Source organism: Halyomorpha halys, unplaced genomic scaffold (assembly GCF_000696795.3).
Source record: "Halyomorpha halys isolate HHAL.00 unplaced genomic scaffold, Hhal_1.1 Scaffold1218.1, whole genome shotgun sequence".
Classification (NCBI taxonomy): Eukaryota; Metazoa; Arthropoda; class Insecta; order Hemiptera; family Pentatomidae; genus Halyomorpha; species Halyomorpha halys.
In genome coordinates this window covers 350,859-370,303 of record NW_027106975.1, presented here as the reverse complement: position 1 = coordinate 370,303, position 19,445 = coordinate 350,859, and the positions used below count along the sequence as shown (strand labels likewise).

At 28.1% G+C, this 19,445-nt stretch overlaps 1 protein-coding gene across 7 annotated transcripts in view; it reads left to right on the top strand.

Moving 5' to 3' along the window:
• The first annotated feature begins 5,357 nt into the window (after positions 1–5,357).
• Positions 5,358–19,445, top strand: part of wupA (wings up A) — a 41,776-nt gene continuing 27,688 nt past the window's right edge. For 3 of the 7 annotated variants that reach the window (XM_014433485.3, XM_014433490.3, XM_014433491.3), the window contains exons 1-5: positions 5,358–5,436; positions 14,709–14,749; positions 14,852–14,980; positions 15,469–15,592; positions 16,613–16,713. In XM_014433485.3, coding sequence (XP_014288971.1) covers positions 14,735–14,749; positions 14,852–14,980; positions 15,469–15,592; positions 16,613–16,713 — 369 coding nt within the window. In that variant the 5' untranslated portion in view covers positions 5,358–5,436; positions 14,709–14,734. Of the gene's footprint in view, positions 5,437–14,708; positions 14,750–14,851; positions 14,981–15,468; positions 15,593–16,612; positions 16,714–18,912; positions 19,014–19,445 lie in introns of all 7 variants that reach the window. The other 4 variants (XM_014433486.3, XM_014433488.3, XM_014433492.3 and 1 more) reach the window with 2 other exon arrangements.

The window sequence follows — 19,445 nt, the reverse complement described above, 5'->3', positions numbered from 1 at the left end:
AAAGGCAGAGCATTCAACCCAGTTTTAATTTGTTTTTATTCTTAGCGCACAGCTCCTATAAACAGAAAGTCTGATGTGGCCACACTGGTCGTACATTATCGAAATCCAGCCTCGTTCAGAGATATAGTTTTATATTTAATGTTGTGATTTTTCCAAGATAAGAGAACACACTTTTTTAGTTTTAAAAGCGAACTTCTATTCCAGTTATTTGTTCGTTTTATGATTGATTATAAAATCTAGAGAAATAAACAAAAAAGATTCTTGCTACAAAATTAATAATTACACGATAATATAAAATTTTATAAACTTAACTTTCGCACCCTAAAGCATAAATTGAAATCACATTAAGATGAATACAAATTAAAAAGTTTCAATGAAATAAATCAAATCAGAAAATTGCCAGATATATTTATGATGTTAATTAAAAACTGAATTTTTTATAGAAATAACAATTTAAAATTAAATGAAACAAAAGCAATGTTCAAATAAATGAATTACAGTAATTCAACTACAGTGTAACCTCGCTATAACGCTGATTCGAATAAAACGCAAGTCTATATTCGAAACTAGCCCTTTTTGCAATGTTTGATCAGTCTTCAGAGGTATTCATGATCTTTAGTTTAACATGTTAAATGGAAAAACTCATATTAAATGGAGAAATATTTCTTTCTTTTACCATGTTAAAACGATATTACATATAACTTGGCTGAGAGTCTGTTACTAAGTCTATTAATTTTTTTTTTACTAGCCTGCCAAAGGAGGCATTTCTCCCATTCTGTTTCGTACAATCCAGTATAGTTTAGCTCTGCCGATGTAACTCCCGTCTGTAGTCAAGTCCGCCATTGCCGCACATGCAAACATGTGATCGCCAGTCATCTCACCAACTTCACACAGGACGCCGTCCGAAGATTCAATCACTCCTTTCTCTTCAGGTGGTGCCGCAAATTAGGTCTATTAAATGGAGAATGGAGTCACACAAGACTAGCTAAGCTCGTCACCATTTTGTTTGTTGTTAGGTTACTTGCTCGTAGTTTGTGTTAGTATTGTTTTGGATTTTTTTATAACTAATAAAGAAATGAATGCCAATAATAATAAAGTAGTGACAGTTGTCAATTAGCACATCTTGATTTCCTTACTCACAAGTTAAAAGATCAACAAGGCACTCAGTGGCCAAACTGTGAACTTTTCACTCGATTTAGGAATATTGTAATAAATTACTTTAATCAAAACTTAGAAATAAAAAATAACATGAAGTTTTGGAAGAAAAGGTTATAAAACAAGTTGCTCAGGAAATCCGCTAGGGACTGTTATGCATTTAACATTTAACATGATTTTAAATATGGCTGCTCACAATCCTATACTTATAACATTTATCATGGTAAAACATTTTACATTTAATAAAACATCATGAATACCCCTTTCATATAAGATGATGTTATGTTTTTCAACTATAATAGACCCACGCTATAATACGGCTCATTGTACTGAGGTTTTGTATATGACGCGGAACTAACCCTGAAGCCAATATTTTTAAAAGCATTAAAATTAAGTGATAATTGTTGACGTAGATGTAGTTTCGTACTTTCTATTTCATGTCTTGATAGAGGGACATAAATTGTAAATTGAGTCCATAAAAGTCCTTCAAATTGCTTCCACTAAATTAAAAAGGTAAAGAAATAAAAATGGCATAAAGAAACCTAAAATTACCAACTTTATAAGAATCAATCACTCTGGTAACCCAACAACGCGGTGGGTTTAATTCCTTCATGATCCATGTTACACCAAGAGTCCACAATAACTTTTAAAAACCCCGGACGCTAATATGCAATTACAAACAATAAACTAATCTCTAATACCTCCATAGCTATCTTCGCTGACGATACAGCAGTGTTCTCTCAACATGTTATACACTAGACATAATAATAGCTAGAAATACTTTGCAAAGTCGCCTTAATGAACTAGAATAATACTTCAATAAATGGATGATTAGCCAGAACATTGAAAAATTTACTTTAAAAGTTTTTACTCTCAGAAGCTCTCCATACCCAGGGGAACTGATCCTCAAAAGGTAAATATGTAAAATGGAATCCTGTCAGTGAAACAATAAGACACCTGGGAATTCACTTCGATCGCCACCTTACCTGGAACCACTATATCAACATCAAACAAACTAAAACCTATGCAAGGTTAGCAATGCTATATCCTATCTTAAATAGAAAATCAAAATTAAAATTAGAAACAGCGATTCTTATTATTTAACGAATTCTCAGTAAGGCTGTGAAGTCTGGGGAGCGCAATCCTTTACAAAAAAGAAAAGGTTACAATCTTTTCAAAATAAAGTTGTAAGAATTGCAGTAGATTCTTCTTGGTTTGTAAGAAACAGCCAATTGCATCGGGAATTACAAGTAGAGACAATAGGATTACATAAAAAAAAGGTTAATGAAGTTCCACTCCCTGCTACCGACAATTGAAGGAGCAGTGACCTACAATTTGGGAAACCCAACCACAACCCGAAGACTGAAGTCCAGGCTGCTGCAGGACATCCAGTTGTAAGTTCTATATTTATCACTTCTATTATTGTCTCTCTAAAATTTCATTTTATTTTAATTTTTTTTTCTCTGCATCTTTTTCATTAATTAACTTCTTTTTTTCCATTAAAAGTCAATTATTTATTTTATTAAATCCATAAACGTTATTGTTTTTGTTATTAACTTTACTTTTATCTTTTATTAAAAATTATTATTTTATCTTAATTTGTTATTTATTTATAACGTTCTATATAGTTAGGGGTGCTTTTTGTATGGGACTATACTCCTCCATAATCAATTGTTAAGAAAAAAAAATGAACCTCTTACATTAACCATGTAAGGCCTACCAAGCCAATCTGGTACTAAATAAATAAATAAAATCTAATAATAAATAAATTAGGACTAGTTATATGCTAAACCAGAAATCCGCTGTAGCCCGCAGGCGGGGAAAAAAAACGGGTAAACACATGTATACGCCAAGAATTTTAGCAGCCGGTCTTCAAATCGTAGTCGTAGGTACTACAAGCCGGATTTTTTCAGGCTGGTAAAATTCCTAGCGAGTTTATGGGGCCTTAAGGCTTTACATCCGTAAATGAATTATTAATTAGTACAAAAGATTAGGAAGTATGTAAACGAAACAACAAAAACGAGGATTAATAAGCGCCTAAATGATGAGCAAAGGGGCATTCAGGTAGACAAAGCCTGACTTTAGAGATTTTTATAGTTCTGAAGTCCAGAATATTTTTAAAGGGGGTTAATTTAAAAGTAAACAATTATTATAATTATCCCTTAATGAGAACAAACATGTAGAACGAATTTGAAGAAAACTCATTAAACTGTATCACTTTACAATGAGTAAATTCTAATAAATAAAATGCAAACCATGAATACGAAGAATTTATTTATTTCATATACATTTTAATTCATAATAATTTGTGAATTATTTTCATGTTATAAGAAGTTGTTTATTATTGTTATTAAGATGTTGAGATTAAAAAAAAAAAACTTCCTTCGGAATATTATCGATATACTATTTTGAATTCTGTACAAAATTAATAAATACAACTTGAACAGTTTTTCAATTTTTTTTTTTCATTTTTATCAAAATCGTTGGGCATAGACATCCTTCTTTGGGGTGAAACGGAAGTTAATTGAATATACTTAAAATTTGTTCTCGTAGAACGAATATTTTGGATGACATTTCACATAGTTAGGGGCAATTTTGACATTTTCTGACTTTTTGGGAAAATCCGTCAATGGTTGAAGAGCTGTATCCATGAAAAGTTATAGTCATAGAAAGGTCATTCGGTTTCAAACAATAGCAAATAATATATTTTTTTTAATAGAGAAGCAAACTGTTCTGCCAGTTGCTTAGTTTTGGAGTTAATTAGTAACAATTGATAAAACTACGTTAATTTCTTTTGAAATCAAAAATATCATTCTAGTTCCCCTAAAATCAAACTTATATCTAGTGAAGCCACATTGTATTTTGTTAGTAACGTGGAACATATTAAAATTTTACATCTAAAACCCAGATAAAAAATCCGTGTTGACTAGAGTATTCTTATTAAGGATTTCTTAATTGTGGGTCCCCACCTAATTCCATGAGCCCCGGTGTCCATATCTGAGTTATATAAATATGAATGTTATTTTATTTATTTATTTTTCATACAGATAGTTTGATTATGTTAATCTTGTCTATTCTTTTGTTTGTATATATTTTTTTATTTTTTTTTATTTATTTATTTTTTATTTTAGTATGTATGAGATCATTCATCACTATTACCTATTGCCCACAACTGTGTGGCAGATTGTAATATCTATCAATAAATAAATCTATCAATAATAAAAAGAATATATATATATAAATATGAAATTTATAATTAATGCTTTAATGATTTTAACAATAACAAAATATTTGGAAGGGGCATAAATAATTAGTTACATCAACTTATTTGTGTTTAATATACTAAAGATTAAACAAATAAATGATAAGTTGAGAGAGAGGGTGATGAAGATTAAAATCATCTTTTGACGTTAGTGGATAAAATATCTCATATTTTGGAGCCACGTGCCTATTGAATTATTTTGTTAATTCCATAGTCTCGGATAGAATGTGGATTTCGTAAATTAAAAATTTCGATAAATGACATTTAAGTATTGTTTGTTACAGGCAACGATGGTTAAAATTTAAGTTTTCACTTTCTGCCCAATGCCGAAAACCATACTTCGGCTCGATCCACTCCGTGATTGGTTCGGGTCATCTTTTCCATTCTATGATAAATTCGGCAATCATGATCTGGATATTTTCTATAGACAAGTTATCGACAGTTACGCTTAACTCTTCTTATATTTATCCATGTGAAGCTAGGAACATTGGTGTTACATCGGCATAACATGAGTATTATCCACCTTTCTATTGTTAATCCTTCATTGCCATGTTTTCCTCTCACTGGAGAATCTATCCTTAAGGTTTTACTCTTCTGGTTTACCATCTTGTATTCAATTTACAATTTCATTCTATCTTTTCATTATTTATTTACATATGTTAAGAATGTTATCCTTATTTTAGATGCTCTTTCTGATTTTTTTTAATACGCTTCTGGTTTTACTTACTCTTCTCCATAATTTTTATAACTTTAGAACTTCATTTCCTTGTCCACTTAGCCAGCCCCATTCTTTCTTTTTGACTTATCGTAAACATCTGTATGGATCAAAGACGACTTCCTCATCATTTTCTTACCACCTAGATAATTGTAATAATAATTTTACGTCACACAAAAATATTTGCTCGGCTATCTTCGGAAGCGATCGGATAGCTACGAGCCGACAAGAGGAGCCCCCCACCAGTCAGTGAGACCCTAGGATTCGCGGGTGTCTGTGTCGAGACCTCCTTCAGTAATATCAGGTATGTCCAGTCCGTCAGAGTGGTTTTTAACGAAAAAATAAACAAACTAACTTAGAGCTAACAGAGGAGTCAAATAAAGAGTGTGTGTTGAAGAGTTACTTTTATATTAACCTTTGTTTGAAGAGCAACCTACAAATAAGCGTGATATTAATAAATATATTCTATAATAAGTACGAATGGAATTTTTTACCCGTTTCAAATGAGTATAAACGATTTTCACTGAACTTATCAATGCCCAACTTCGAAAAGTTAGGGGCCTACACTTCGAAATCATTCCCAGGCTGAAGGAAATTGAATGCATACGCAACTATTCACAGTAATTTGAAAATGAAATTATTTACTTAATAATTACAATTATTTTAAAAATATGGGACTTTTTAAAAACATTTATCGTTCAAAATTTTAACCGCTAGAATAAACAAACTACTTTTTGTACTTCTTAAAGTTTATTTACATCCATTTTATAAGATGATTTCGTAGCTATAAAATAACTGAGGAATTTGTCTTAAAAATAGAAAAAAGAAGAGAGGATTGTCCTTTTGTTTCCAATTATGTTCCTACTATATTTATTTCAAAGCTGATAACTTATATTTTGGCGTACGTTCCAATCAACTCCACCGGAAGTCATCCTTCAGAATTCTATGGGTGCTCTTCTCACTTAGCCACTAATTTTTATTTTTCGAAATTGAGAGTCAGCTCAATCTGCTACTCTTGAGGTTTCCATTTAAGACTTTATTTATCTGTTTACATTTTCAATTGATTGTTGAAATTATCAGGATAAAATAGAATCTCTCAGTTACCTAAAATAGCTAGAGGTATATTAATCCATTTTCTCTGTCGAGTCCACGCTCCATTTAAAGGGTATCGTTGGCATGACTACTTTCATTCTCCTTATATTGTCCGATTTATTATAATTGTTTTATAGTATTGTTACCGTTTGGCCGAATAAAAAAATGTGTGGGCGCAGAATGATGGCAGGTTGCCAGGCTTTTCTTAAACAATGCTGTAAAATGATACCGATATTGATTTCGACTTCTAAATATGGAATAGACCTTTTCTAAATACGGAATAGTAATTTTTAGAAAAAAAGGGACCGACTTCATGTTCGTTTTGACATCCAGTTAGTATAAATTTAGCATATAAAAGATTGTCTTTTATATGCTTCATTTATATTACCTTGATGTAAAAATGAACATAAATGGAAATTGTTTCATTTTTGATTGGGTTTGATGATTCATGAATAAAAAAAAAATTAAAAATCAATTTTAAAAAAAAATAATACCAGCTGCTTGAAATTTTTTTCACTTTTATTATTTAATGTTATTTATTTAATTTTTTTTTTTTTTTTTGCTGCCTCAAAGACTAGAATGTTAACTCTTGAAGATTTAAAATAAATTATTTTAAGAATTAGATTACAGATTAAATATTTACTCCATCCTATCCAAACTATTATGTATGATTTGCTTTTCTATAATTCAAGAAAATTTATGCATACGTATACTAAAACATTTTTAATATCAGACTGATGGTTTTTGAGTTATTAAAAAAATAATAAAACTCACTGCTACCCAAAGTAATCATAAATTTAACTATTAGAAGATTGCAAAGACTTCATTCTCTCAAATAATTAACCAATTATTTGTTTTTGTTTTGTTTTTTTAATTCGATTAATGATTTTACATCCACACAACTAGAAGAGGTTGATTTAATAATTTACAACCTAGTATTATAACAAAATTAAAATTTTATTTACCTATAAGGAATATTAATATCAAATAATACATCATTTAGCTAAAAATTGATATTTCGTAACCGCTAAAAAATATATTTTAGGTTTTGACGTCACTAATATCATGAAGACACCATCGGTTGGTGAAACTTCGTATTTGTAGACGAGACCGAGAGATGTGTGAAAAATAGAATGCCATAATATCTAGTATCCAATGATTACTTAACTTTTCTTATTTTATTATCACTAACACAAAAGAGTAGTGAAGTTTCTAAACATTATTGTATTTTGATATGCAAGGAATATAAACTATTTTTTTTTAAATATAGGAAGATGGTCAGGGTTGCGGTCACAAGTGAAATGAAAATAGTTTACAACTATTTTAACTTGTATTGAACTATTTTATTTTGTAAACTATTTTCATTTCACTTGTGACCGCAACCCTCACCATCTTCCTATATATCAATTTTTACGGTCAACTATATATACATATATTTTTTTTAAAGATTTTAAGATTGTGCTTTAAAATAGTTTTTCGGCCATATCCTAATGTAGTATTTTTAATGATACTAAGCATCATTTCAGAGCATTAATTAAATATTTATTTGAACAACAAGAAAAATTACAAGTCATGGGAATATAGTATGAAATATCATCCAGGAAAGAAACCTCATATTAAATTCAATTTAAATATTATTAAAAAATTGTGTTACCGGAACGAATATTGTAATAATTTTAATATATAGAGATGAATCTTCTATTTAAATAAATGATGTATTAAGTGTACATATACTATTAATTTTTTCTAATTCCATAAATAATAATTTTTAAAAATTTATCAAACGTTTAGTTGATGAAAGTAATACGACGATCTTCTGTGTTAATTTGTTTTCTTTTCTGGGATAGGGCGTCTGAAATTTACAGAATACCGAAATAGGCTTCAAGTATTTAAAGAACCAGAGGGGCGATTCCACAACGCCCAGAACTCTCGGCCTAATACAAAACTTCCGAGCTCTCCAATTCGGAAGAGGTTTATTAGCATACATTGTGTAGAAAATTATCAACAATGATTTAAAACAAATACATAATGAATTTAAATAACAAAAAAAAAAAGAGATCGAAATTATAATTGGGTCCTTATTGGATGATTCCAAAGGGAACCACGTTTGTACATGAATCATAATTAAAAATTATTTAATAACTTGAATAAAATGTTGTTCTCGTACTACAGTAATCAATTTCAAAATGATATTTTACTATATGTTATTTTCATAATTACAAAACGGAAAAGTTAATTGGAATTGTATAAAAATAAGATTATTAGACCTTCCGAAATAAAATCCTGGCTACATGCCTGGCTGAAAATCTAATTAATGATTCAGTAGATATAGTTCGAAAGTTGAACGTTTGCAAGAAATATAGCAAAAGTTCAAATTTCAAACGACGAGTATTCATAAATAAAAAAATAACATAAATCGTTTTAAATTAATTACTGTTATGTGAGAATAACAGTTTTAGAACTTAATAAAAATCACTAAATGGTCTTTAATTATATTGTGACTGGGCCTTATAGACTTGTGTTTAGTTATCTAAGGGATCAACCAAAAAGAAATTGGTTAATTTTTTGTTAATCCAAATAAAAAACATCTTTCATCCCATTTCATTTTAGTTAATTTCGATCGTAACTGAATAGAGTTATTTTCGTTTTATATTTGCAACGGTGTATTTTCAAAATTAATAATAAATATGAAAAAAAAGAGGTAAGGGAATGTTTGATTCTGAAACATCATAATCAAAATTTACTTCATTTTTTTACAAGTAATTGAGATATTAATAGTTATATTTCATTAACCAAATCTCAGCACAGTTTTAAGCAGTAATTTTATTCAAACACAATATGATCATATAAATTTTACTCTTTCAGATGAAAAAAAGAAGTTCATGGTTGTTAACTAATTAATTATAATTATTAAGATCGTATAATTGAATTATGTGGAGTAACGTGTTTTTTTCCAATATCTACTGAAAGCATACAAGTGTATCATGCACAATTAAGATTTTTAAAAAAATTGAAATAACCGGACATGTTATTGGCTCTATCATGTTTGGAAGATGAAGTTAATTGGAAATTTGAAGGGAAGAGCATTGGCATATTAGTCATTCTAAAAATTTGAAGCAATTTAGTTGTACTTTTTTTCGAAAATCAAGTGTTTCAATCTTCTTATTTTTATGCTCTTTGACAATTTTCTGAAGCAGCTATAAATTTAGGACAATAGTTTTCGAAATATTAATTTGAAAAAATAAAATAGAAGTATAATTACTGCATTAATTTTAATAGATAATTGTATAAGTCTTAATGCTTTTATCAAAAACGATTTAAAAAAATATGTATATTTTTAAACTCTAACAAAAACCGATCCTGCTTAAAATACTACACATCCTCAGTTTTCAGTATTATTATATTTGTTATGATAATAAAACCCAGCATACAACATAATATCTAATGATATAAGCAAATATTATTTTGAACATCTTACATAAAAAAACATGTGTTTCATTAGGGTCTACAGGAACTAATAGAAACTTTTGGTAATGTATTTTTGAACATAGGTGAACTGATTCAATTGGGGCAAAACTCTGATAATTGCTAGAAAATAAACTAAAAAGATAAAAATACTAGAATGGCAAATAGAGACTCCTTACATCAACTGCTCTTTCACTTCAATTTGGACGGGAACTCGAATATATCCTTCTTTTATTGACCGAAAATTTAGGGCATCAAAGAGGTTTAGTAATGTCTTCCTCATTAATTTTACAAACATAAGTGTCTTCAACTACCAATTGAGAATTCCTTTTGTCAATGCTGAGGTGTCCTAATCGTGAATATTCAAAGAAAATTACACATTTGTCCCACCGCTTTCTTTATGGTCACACTTTTGCCTTCCAAGGAACTTTGTTGCGGCTAGGGAGTGAACTATTTTTCATCTTTGCACTTTAGAGGAGCTTCACAAAAAAACAAAGACAAGCGTTAAGAGGTCCTAAAGTGCTATGAATTTATACACTATACAACGTGGTAGGCATATTTTTTAGATTTACTGCAAAAGATAGTAAAAAAGTATCAGTTTTAGTTCTGTGAACTGACGAAACAAGCATTTATACTATATCATTAGATAAGAATTATTGATTTAGAACCTCAAAGAGAGAATGAAATATTGGTTAAATATAATATTAGCCTAGTAAAATTGCAAGTTAATCTTTTTATGTTCTTACTCTTCTCTAAGTGTACACTAATTTCTGTCAATGGGTTCTAAAGCAAAAACGTTTGAAAAAGACGATGGTAAACAGTTTACCACTCGCCTAAGAAGTGTAGGCCTAATATGGCTGCCTTATACTTTTTAGGTTTATAGCTAATAACTCCTTGTCTATTACAAGTAGATTTAATATGTGCATTAACAAAATTTTGTATATAATAGGTAAAAAGAATGTACGTTTTTACATTAAAGTAAATTTTCTAACATTGAGATTTAATTGAACTCTTATATTCTCTTTAACTCTTATTATAACACTAAATATTCCCTTCTGTGTATTCACTAACGATCCAAAGGGTCCGGAAGAAGAAATTTCTTCCGAGGCATAACATGATAATAGTATTGATCATTTAAAATACATAAGCATAGCTCTAAGGCTACAATTATATTATACTATATTGAATATATCAGAGGGAGGGGTGTAGCCCAGTTCGTAAGTTTAGTTATAAATACAAACTGAGGCAACGTGCCAGGTTTTGAGCTGTTTCCTCCAACTACTTTTTTATGGCACAGATTGTTAATATGTTGCTAACAGATTCGTTATGGCCAAGTTTTACTTGTATTAATAACGACTTTGTATATTAAAAAAAAATGCAATTCAACATACAAACTATAAATTATTAAAATAAAATATAGGTTGATTTTCAAAATTATAAAGAACGATGTGCTAACAGATTACAACCATTTACTAAAGCAGTAATTTTTCATTTACCTCAGGAGATTACCACCTTTTCAAATTTTTAATTACCACCAGCTTACCAAACATAGAATGCCACTAGACGCTATAGCACTAGACATGGACTTACACAGCTAATAGCTTCTTCTGGCAAATTATACATAACTGTTCGTTTATATTTAGTAGAGTGGATAACCTCCAACCTTTCCAATTGTCAAGGAGCATAAGAAATAACTTTGTACCAATACACTTGATAAATAGTGGCACTGAAAATAAGTAATAAAAATGAAAGATCTGAAGTAACCCCATGAAACGGCTGGAACAACAAAAAACCAACTATGTTAAAATTGTAGAGCAGATTCATGTAATAGATAACTGGGTTACAATCCACTTAGTTATTAATTTTTATTTAAATTCGAAGGACCAACTTATCTGTGCTAAGAAAATACATTTCGAAAGTAACACATGATAGATATCTCTTTTCCATTTTAATACTTATAGGTAAGTTATATATTTTTTATAGACTTGGCAATAAAAATTCCAAAGCTAATAAAATCGGCGCAAATAATTAATTTAAATATCACAATTTATAAACTCTTTTTTCTTTAGAAACTTCCTTCTAGTTTTTTAGCTTACACGTAAAGCTGTGTACCTTTTCAAAATGTCTATTAAATATTTTTATTAAATGAGTGTAAGATGTTCTTTTATGACCATATATGTACTTTTCTCATGTCTTCCTAAAAAAAATTGGATCGACGGGTCTTAAACTTTCAAATGAATTATTTCAAATATTTCTTAATTTTATTTTGTTCATTTTAACTGAAAAGTGGAGTCTTTAAAAATTTTGGGGCATATAAATACTTTTCAAGAGCTTATACCTTTAAAATAGATATTATTTAAATTTTATTTACTAACTAATAAAACTTAGTTATTAATATTAAAAAAATTAGTTTATATAAAGTGTAATAGAAAGTAGGTAAATTCCAAAACATTTGAAATTTAACAGGTAATCATACTTATATTTGATGATCCTATAGGTCTTACTCAAAGTCTTTAAGTACCCTTTAATATCATTCGTTGATCAGTTGAATTCTTCAATATTAAATACTAATTTATCAAAATTAAACTATTCTAAGCCTAATGTAAGATATAAAATACAAGGCCCAGTAAAAATATATTTAGAAAGAATGTTCTGACGCAGGTTCTGAAATAGATTCCCGCCAGCACGACCTAATTTGGTTGTGGCAACCTTGTTTTATAACCTACAAGTTGATATTATAACTGGCCATAATTATAGGTCTAAGATAAAATTTAATTTATTATAGATCAAAATACGAAATAAACAAATTGGAATAATTTTTTGAAACTGAAACTATTCGATATAAAATAAAGTAGGCTTACAATTTGATCAAAATTCAAATTGAGAAATATTAAATGTCCGAAAAAAAAGTACTGCTTGTTAATAATTTATGTTAGAGATATTGTTGAATTTGGCTTTATGTGCAGTCAAAAGTATGAAACAACTTTTAATCTGTTCCTACGTTCCCAGACTGAGATTCAGGAACAATTGATCCTGAATATTAAATAATTTAATATAATTTCTGAAGTATATATCATTGATGAATATTACTTTTCAAGTATATTATTAAGTGAATATTATCGCGTTAATGAAAGCCTTCAACCTAGACCGAAACATCGGCAAAATTAACCTTTTGGCCTAAGACCAGAAATAATATGATTTTGAGATTTTTTTTTCTTCTGTTTATATGTTAATTTATGTCAAAAATTTACGTTTCTTGAAATTGGAAATTATTGCCCTTGTGTTTTTTTTAATGATGACTATACGGTCCACCAGGGTTCAAATATAAAACAACATGTCATACCAAACTAATTTTTAATTTTATAGCTAACACACACACAAAAAAAACTAAACTTGCTTTTCATGATACAGTACTTCGATATATTCTGGCTGCACTGGCAAAAAGGCTTCAAAGAGTTGGGCATGTTTCTAAAAAAAAAAATACTTAAAAAATCATTAAAGTACATTTGCTATTTGATATACCCATGTTAAATCCTAGACATTAATTCAAACAAGAACTTTTTAAAAAATCTCAAAACATACATTTTTTTTCTCACCCTTCTAATTATTTTATTATTTCAAACAAAACCATAACATACATAACACACACAAAAAAACCATATACTATAAAAAATATATATATTTATATATTAACACTATCTGTGTAAAAACGCATCTATGAGAAGAAATGGATTAAAAAGTGTTTTAAACTCTTTGTGTTTTCTATCTTGATCACTTCTCAATCTATCACTATTGCCTGTTAATTGATCACCATTTAAATGATTACAAGTGAAGTTCAACAGTTAAGAATATTTATTATTGAATAGATTCTAAATATTTTAAATTTAAACAATCTTCTTGACTTTGTATCATAATATATAAGTATCTTTTCAAATTAAATGTCACTTTTGAAATATGGGGAAAAAAGAAAAAAATGAAAACTTAAGAAAGTTCATGGAAACCAGCTTTGGGCCTTTTCTATACCAGTATCCAAAAGGGTAAAATCATATCTGATTTGCGAGTTTTTGGATTTTCTGGAAATTTAAAAAAAATAAAAACCTTTTCGTTTTATGCCAGGATAGTTTTGGGTTAATTTTTATTTGTTTTTTTTTCATTAAATATAGGACTAGTGAAGTGTGATGAATTCCCGTTACTATAAATAACTACCTACATATTTTTTTTTAAAGTTCAACCAACTCGATCATACGCAATATTTCAACATACACCTGTGCTTTTGAAGTAACTACTTTGTCATTAAAGAATTTCAAACTCCTGTTAAATAAAAAATCTTTAAGATAAATAAACTCAGATTTTTTGTTCCGCAAGCTATTTTGTTTTTTAAGTTTTATATATTCCTACTAGCTATTTTTATTCATAGACAATAGTAAGAATAGAAATGAAAGGAATAGAACTAGTTTAAACGAATTTATTTTGTAACGTAAAAACACTTCTTAAATTCACCCAATCAATATTATATTTCGCAATTTGAAAGAACATAAACTTACGTTCATCGCTTAATTATAAAATTGAAAATTTGGTGATATCCCTCAATAAATTTTGTTATTATAGTACATAATGTCTTAAAACAGGAAAATTTTATGTACCAACTGACAGATAGGGGAAGTTTTAATATAACTTACACATGAATCATGTATGGAAAAACTATTACTATAGAACATCCTTCAACCTTAACACTTACTTTTAATTAATGTTAAGAACGTTTTGAGAATGCCTTGTAAATTTTAATGATCTATTTAACTCAATTTTTTTTAATATAAGTAAAATAAGAGTAATTGAACGAAAAAAGTTCAAGAATTTAATGCCTTTTGTTTCCCTCTGATTAATTTTTAAAGAGGTACTTTTTACTTCTTAGAGGTAAAAGAAGTACTTTTTTTAAAATTATTTCATCAAAAGAACTTTTTTTTTTTATTGCAATTTTTTTTATTGGTAATAATAAATCATTTTATTTTCTGTTTTCAGGTTCCTGTCCTTAAACCAAAAGCAAAATGGCGGATGATGAGGTAAGTTGAATAACCACTGTTATTATTTATTTTTTGCTAAATATATGTACATTATAACTGATTCGGAAATTAACTAATTCAATGTAAAATCAACATTTACAGGCGAAGAAGGCAAAACAGGCCGAGATTGAGCGGAAGAGAGCGGAGGTCCGAAAGAGGATGGAGGAGGCCTCAAGAGGCAAGAAGGCCAAGAAAGGTTTCATGACGCCAGACAGGAAGAAGAAACTCCGAGTAAGCAGCAATTAACATAAAAAAAAAAATTTTACTATTTCTATTTTGTAATTCATACTCTAAAACTAATATTCTAAAATATAAAAAAATAAATTTCTAAATCAAGAATGAAAAGTATGTCAGGCATTTTTATGAAAGCAAAAATTAAAATGTTGATGAAAACAAAGAGTTTTGGTCAAGGCCTCTCAAAGATCTTGTGTTGGGAGGTATTTATGTTAACAGTAAGAATCTAATTAAATTTTCAAACCACATCAACAAATGGTCAAGAAACAGCTACAATGCTTGAAATGTTTTTAATACACGTAATCAGTAAATATTTTCTTAGTCCCCAGGGCTGAACACTAACTTACAATGTTTAAACTGAAAATTTTCACTCTATTTTTCACTTTTGATATAAACAATATTCAATAGAAAACCAGTAATTCTTACATGTCTAACAAAAAATTTTAAAAATCATACCATTAAAGCTTTCTTTATGTGTTATCTAGCTTCTGCTGAGGAAGAAAGCTGCTGAAGAACTGAAGAAAGAACAGGAAAGGAAAGCAGCTGAAAGGAGGAGGATCATTGAGGAGCGCTGTGGAAAAATATGTGATGTTGACAACGCCAGTGAAGGTCTGTACAAGTATATGCCTCCTTAAGGGCTTTCATCTGATTCATTATATTTAGTCTTCCTTTATTGAATTAGAAGGCCTATGTTAGAATTATAATTTATCATGTTTGATAAGTGCAAAGGAATGGCGGTTTTCAGGAATTTTCTTTAAAAATATAAGATTTAAAATGAGCCTATAGTTGAATTGCTCTCCAAAGGCTATTTGTAAATCTATATTGTGTTCATATTTATTATGATTTTCTAAAATTTAGTATTCAATACCTTAAAGAGCCACCTCTATTGTTGGCACTATTTTTACTTGAAGTGGTTCAAGCAAAAAATTAATGAAAACAAAAAAATTCTACAATAGTTTTGTTTTAATTATATTTCTTAAAGAAGAAAAATTTTTAAGAAGAAAAAGATTATTTAAACTTCTCAGTTTACAGCAAAAATATTATTTTAAGGGATGCAATGCTTTAGTAGGTAATAATAAATTATTGGTATAAGCACATACCAATTATTATCATAAATTTATTAGTATGACTATAACTACCTTAATGGTCTGGTGATCGCATCATATGATTAAGTATGTGTACATAATTACATTACACATAGTATATGTTAAAAAATATCATAAAAAACAATACTATATCCCATTATCTAGGCCCAAAGTAAGTTGTTTTGAAATGTTTCAATTAATAAGAGAAACTATTATTAATAACTATTAACTAATTATTAATAAGGGAAACTAAATAACTTATTTTAGTCATTGTTTTTATTTTGTTAATTCTTTAAAATTAAAATTATTATTATTTTGTTATACCAATATTACATTATCACTCTAAAATATAATAATTATCTAGTTATATTAATTATAAAAGTGAATAATGAATAATTTAAATAGTGTTTTGTTATTGTAGTAAATAGACACTAAATTTCTAATGTAACTATGCACACCACCATGAATATCTTAAGAAAAAATTTGTATGCTAAAAATAACCATCTGATCGAAGTAAGATATTCCATAAATCATTTTCCTACAGAAAAGTTGAAGAAAATCTGCTCTGATTACCACCAGCGAATTGGACGGTTGGAGGATGAAAAATTTGACTTCGAATACATTGTAAAAAAGAAAGATTTTGAGGTGACAGCATAATATAAAATGAAATTAAAACATTGGTGGCGATATTTAATCATGAGCTTCAGGGCGTTTTTTGTTTTCTTTTTTTTTTTAATGCCTTCTAGGTGAATGCTCCAAACATTTTCACATTTTCTGCCTTAATTGATTTGGCTATACTGTTCTGGAACTTATTTGGTTGGTATAACAACCTTCTTTTCTAATGATTTTATTTTGACCTGCAATTTATGAGATTTAAATATTAATCTTTCTTAGAACATGATAAAGAAATTATTTAATCAATCCAACCTTTTATTTTCTTCTTCTTGTTTTTTTTTTCTTTTTTAACCCCTTTGGTTGCAAAAAAATATTTGATTTTTTGTTTTTGCTTTGAATGAATGATTTCATCATTAAATGAGCAATTACAACTGTTTAAACAATATTTATACCAAAATCAACAGGTGACCTATCACGAGTGATAAACAATGCTTTGGTTTTAAGCCACAAAAATTTTAATTATTAATAATTACTGTTTATTAAAAATGAATTCATGGCATAAGAAAATAATTGTAAGCCATAAATGAAAATGAAACATCAGTATATTACAAAAATTTTAAAGTGGTGGAAACCTTTTCAAAGAAATGACAATCTCAAATAAGTCATTAATGGAAAATACTACCAGTGTGATATAGTTAGTTTTAATGAAATAATAATTATATATAGGAGTTTAGTAACTTGTTTTGATTGTAAAAATCCTTATTTATTTCTCAACATGGAAAAAAATAAGGGTTATATTCAAAGTTTATATTTGATTCAAATCCAATTTTGAAATCCTAATTCTATCTTCTCATAAATGGTTTCTTACTGATATTTGTCTACTACTTTTGGATGAATTTTTATAAATCTTAATAAGTTCTATCATGAAATAGTTTAATTTAATAAAGAAGGATTTTTTATAAAATAAACTTCACTAAGTTCAAATTAAATTATTAATTTATTTTTCATATTTACTAATCTAAAAAGGAGTATACTAAAAATTTTAACAGAAAATAAACTATTTCAAATATTTTGATTAAACTTAAAAAAAAATTGTGTAGTTTTTCAAATCTAATAAATAATGTAAGTCATTAATTATTTTAAAATGCATAAACAGCTTTACAAAACAGAGATTTTTTGGAAAATCAGTTTACATACTTTTCTATATCATTATTTTACATTTTTAAAAATGAATTTATATTTTTGTTGATATATAGGTGAAATTGGGAAAGATACATTAATTTTAAAAAATGTATAGACTAAAAAGGAAATACAAAAAAAAATCTATATAGGAATGAAGACATTCAAATCGGTTTCCCTTACTTGAATAATTTCTCACACCTACTAATAAGCTTTGCAACAATCTTAAAGTATTTCTTCTCATTTCTGTAATACTTTCAAAATTCTTTACTCCTTCAAGTTATCTAGAGAGATAGTTCTACTTTTCACACATTTAAGTTTATTTTGAGTTATTTTCAATTGGATTTAAATCATTGCTGTGTGTTAGCCATCTTAAACTTCTCCATCAATATATTTTAAATTTTCCTTGAAATATAGAACCACTTTTAGATTTCCTAGAATCATTGTAATGAGACTAGAGTAAAAAAAAAAACATAACTCTCCGTTCATATTCTCTATTCATTATGAACTCCCAAACAATCTCCTGGCTACTTTAATCAGAGTTCTGCCAATACTTGTAGTACCAAAAGTCTGAAAACTGAAAGAATGACTAAGAATATTTAACTACTATAGAAATAAGTAAGAATTATTAGTTTACGGAGTATCTAATCACAAATTTATTTTTTATTATATTAACAATAAAACTGTTTTATAACATAGATCATTCATATTTAGAGACAAAATATCATCCTTCAAATTTAATCAAAGAAACCATTTACTTAATTCAAAAAAATTAGGTACATTGTTAAAATATAAAATTTAGGATTTCAAAATTGTTAAGAAGATAACAGAGGCAAGTTTTACTAATAAAGAAAGGGACATTATTAATGTTTGGGCTTACTGTCCCTTAAAAGCTGATCTTACTAATTTTTTTTTTTTGTCTGCCAGCCCTACCACCAAACCTTTTATCCTACTTCACACTTTTTTGACAAATTTCACATGTGATTTAAATGAAGCCTTATAGTGATTAATATACATGAAGCTAAAAAGCACTTGTGACTGCTTGTATAGCGACCCTGAAGAAAATCTGCCAAGACTATCACAAGCGGATTGATGCTTTGGAACGCAGTAAAATTGACATCGAGTTTGAAGTGGAGAGAAGGGAACTTGAGGTTAGGCTGAATACCGGTAGAAAAAACAAAGAAAAAACAACTAAACATTGATTTCAACATAATAAGAAATAATATTTTGTTTAATATTTTTTTATTAAAAAGTAAAGTATGTAAAAGTAATTTTGAACCATATAACATCGAAAGATACATGGATGGTCATGTGTTTCTAAACTTTAAATTAAAACTTCTTAGTTATTTCAATGGTTACAGGTATTTGAATGAATATTTAAAAAAATACTAAAGACCATAAAAATAATAAATTCATCAAAGGGTTCTAAACAAGCTTATTGTAAAAAAATTGCACCTAATTTGGTATTTCATACTGATTTTTTATCTTCATGGTAAAGAAGTACTATTTATTTATTTATACATTTGCATCATAGCAAATGCTAATTCTGTAACTATTTACAAGATACTTTTATTTGGAAAAAA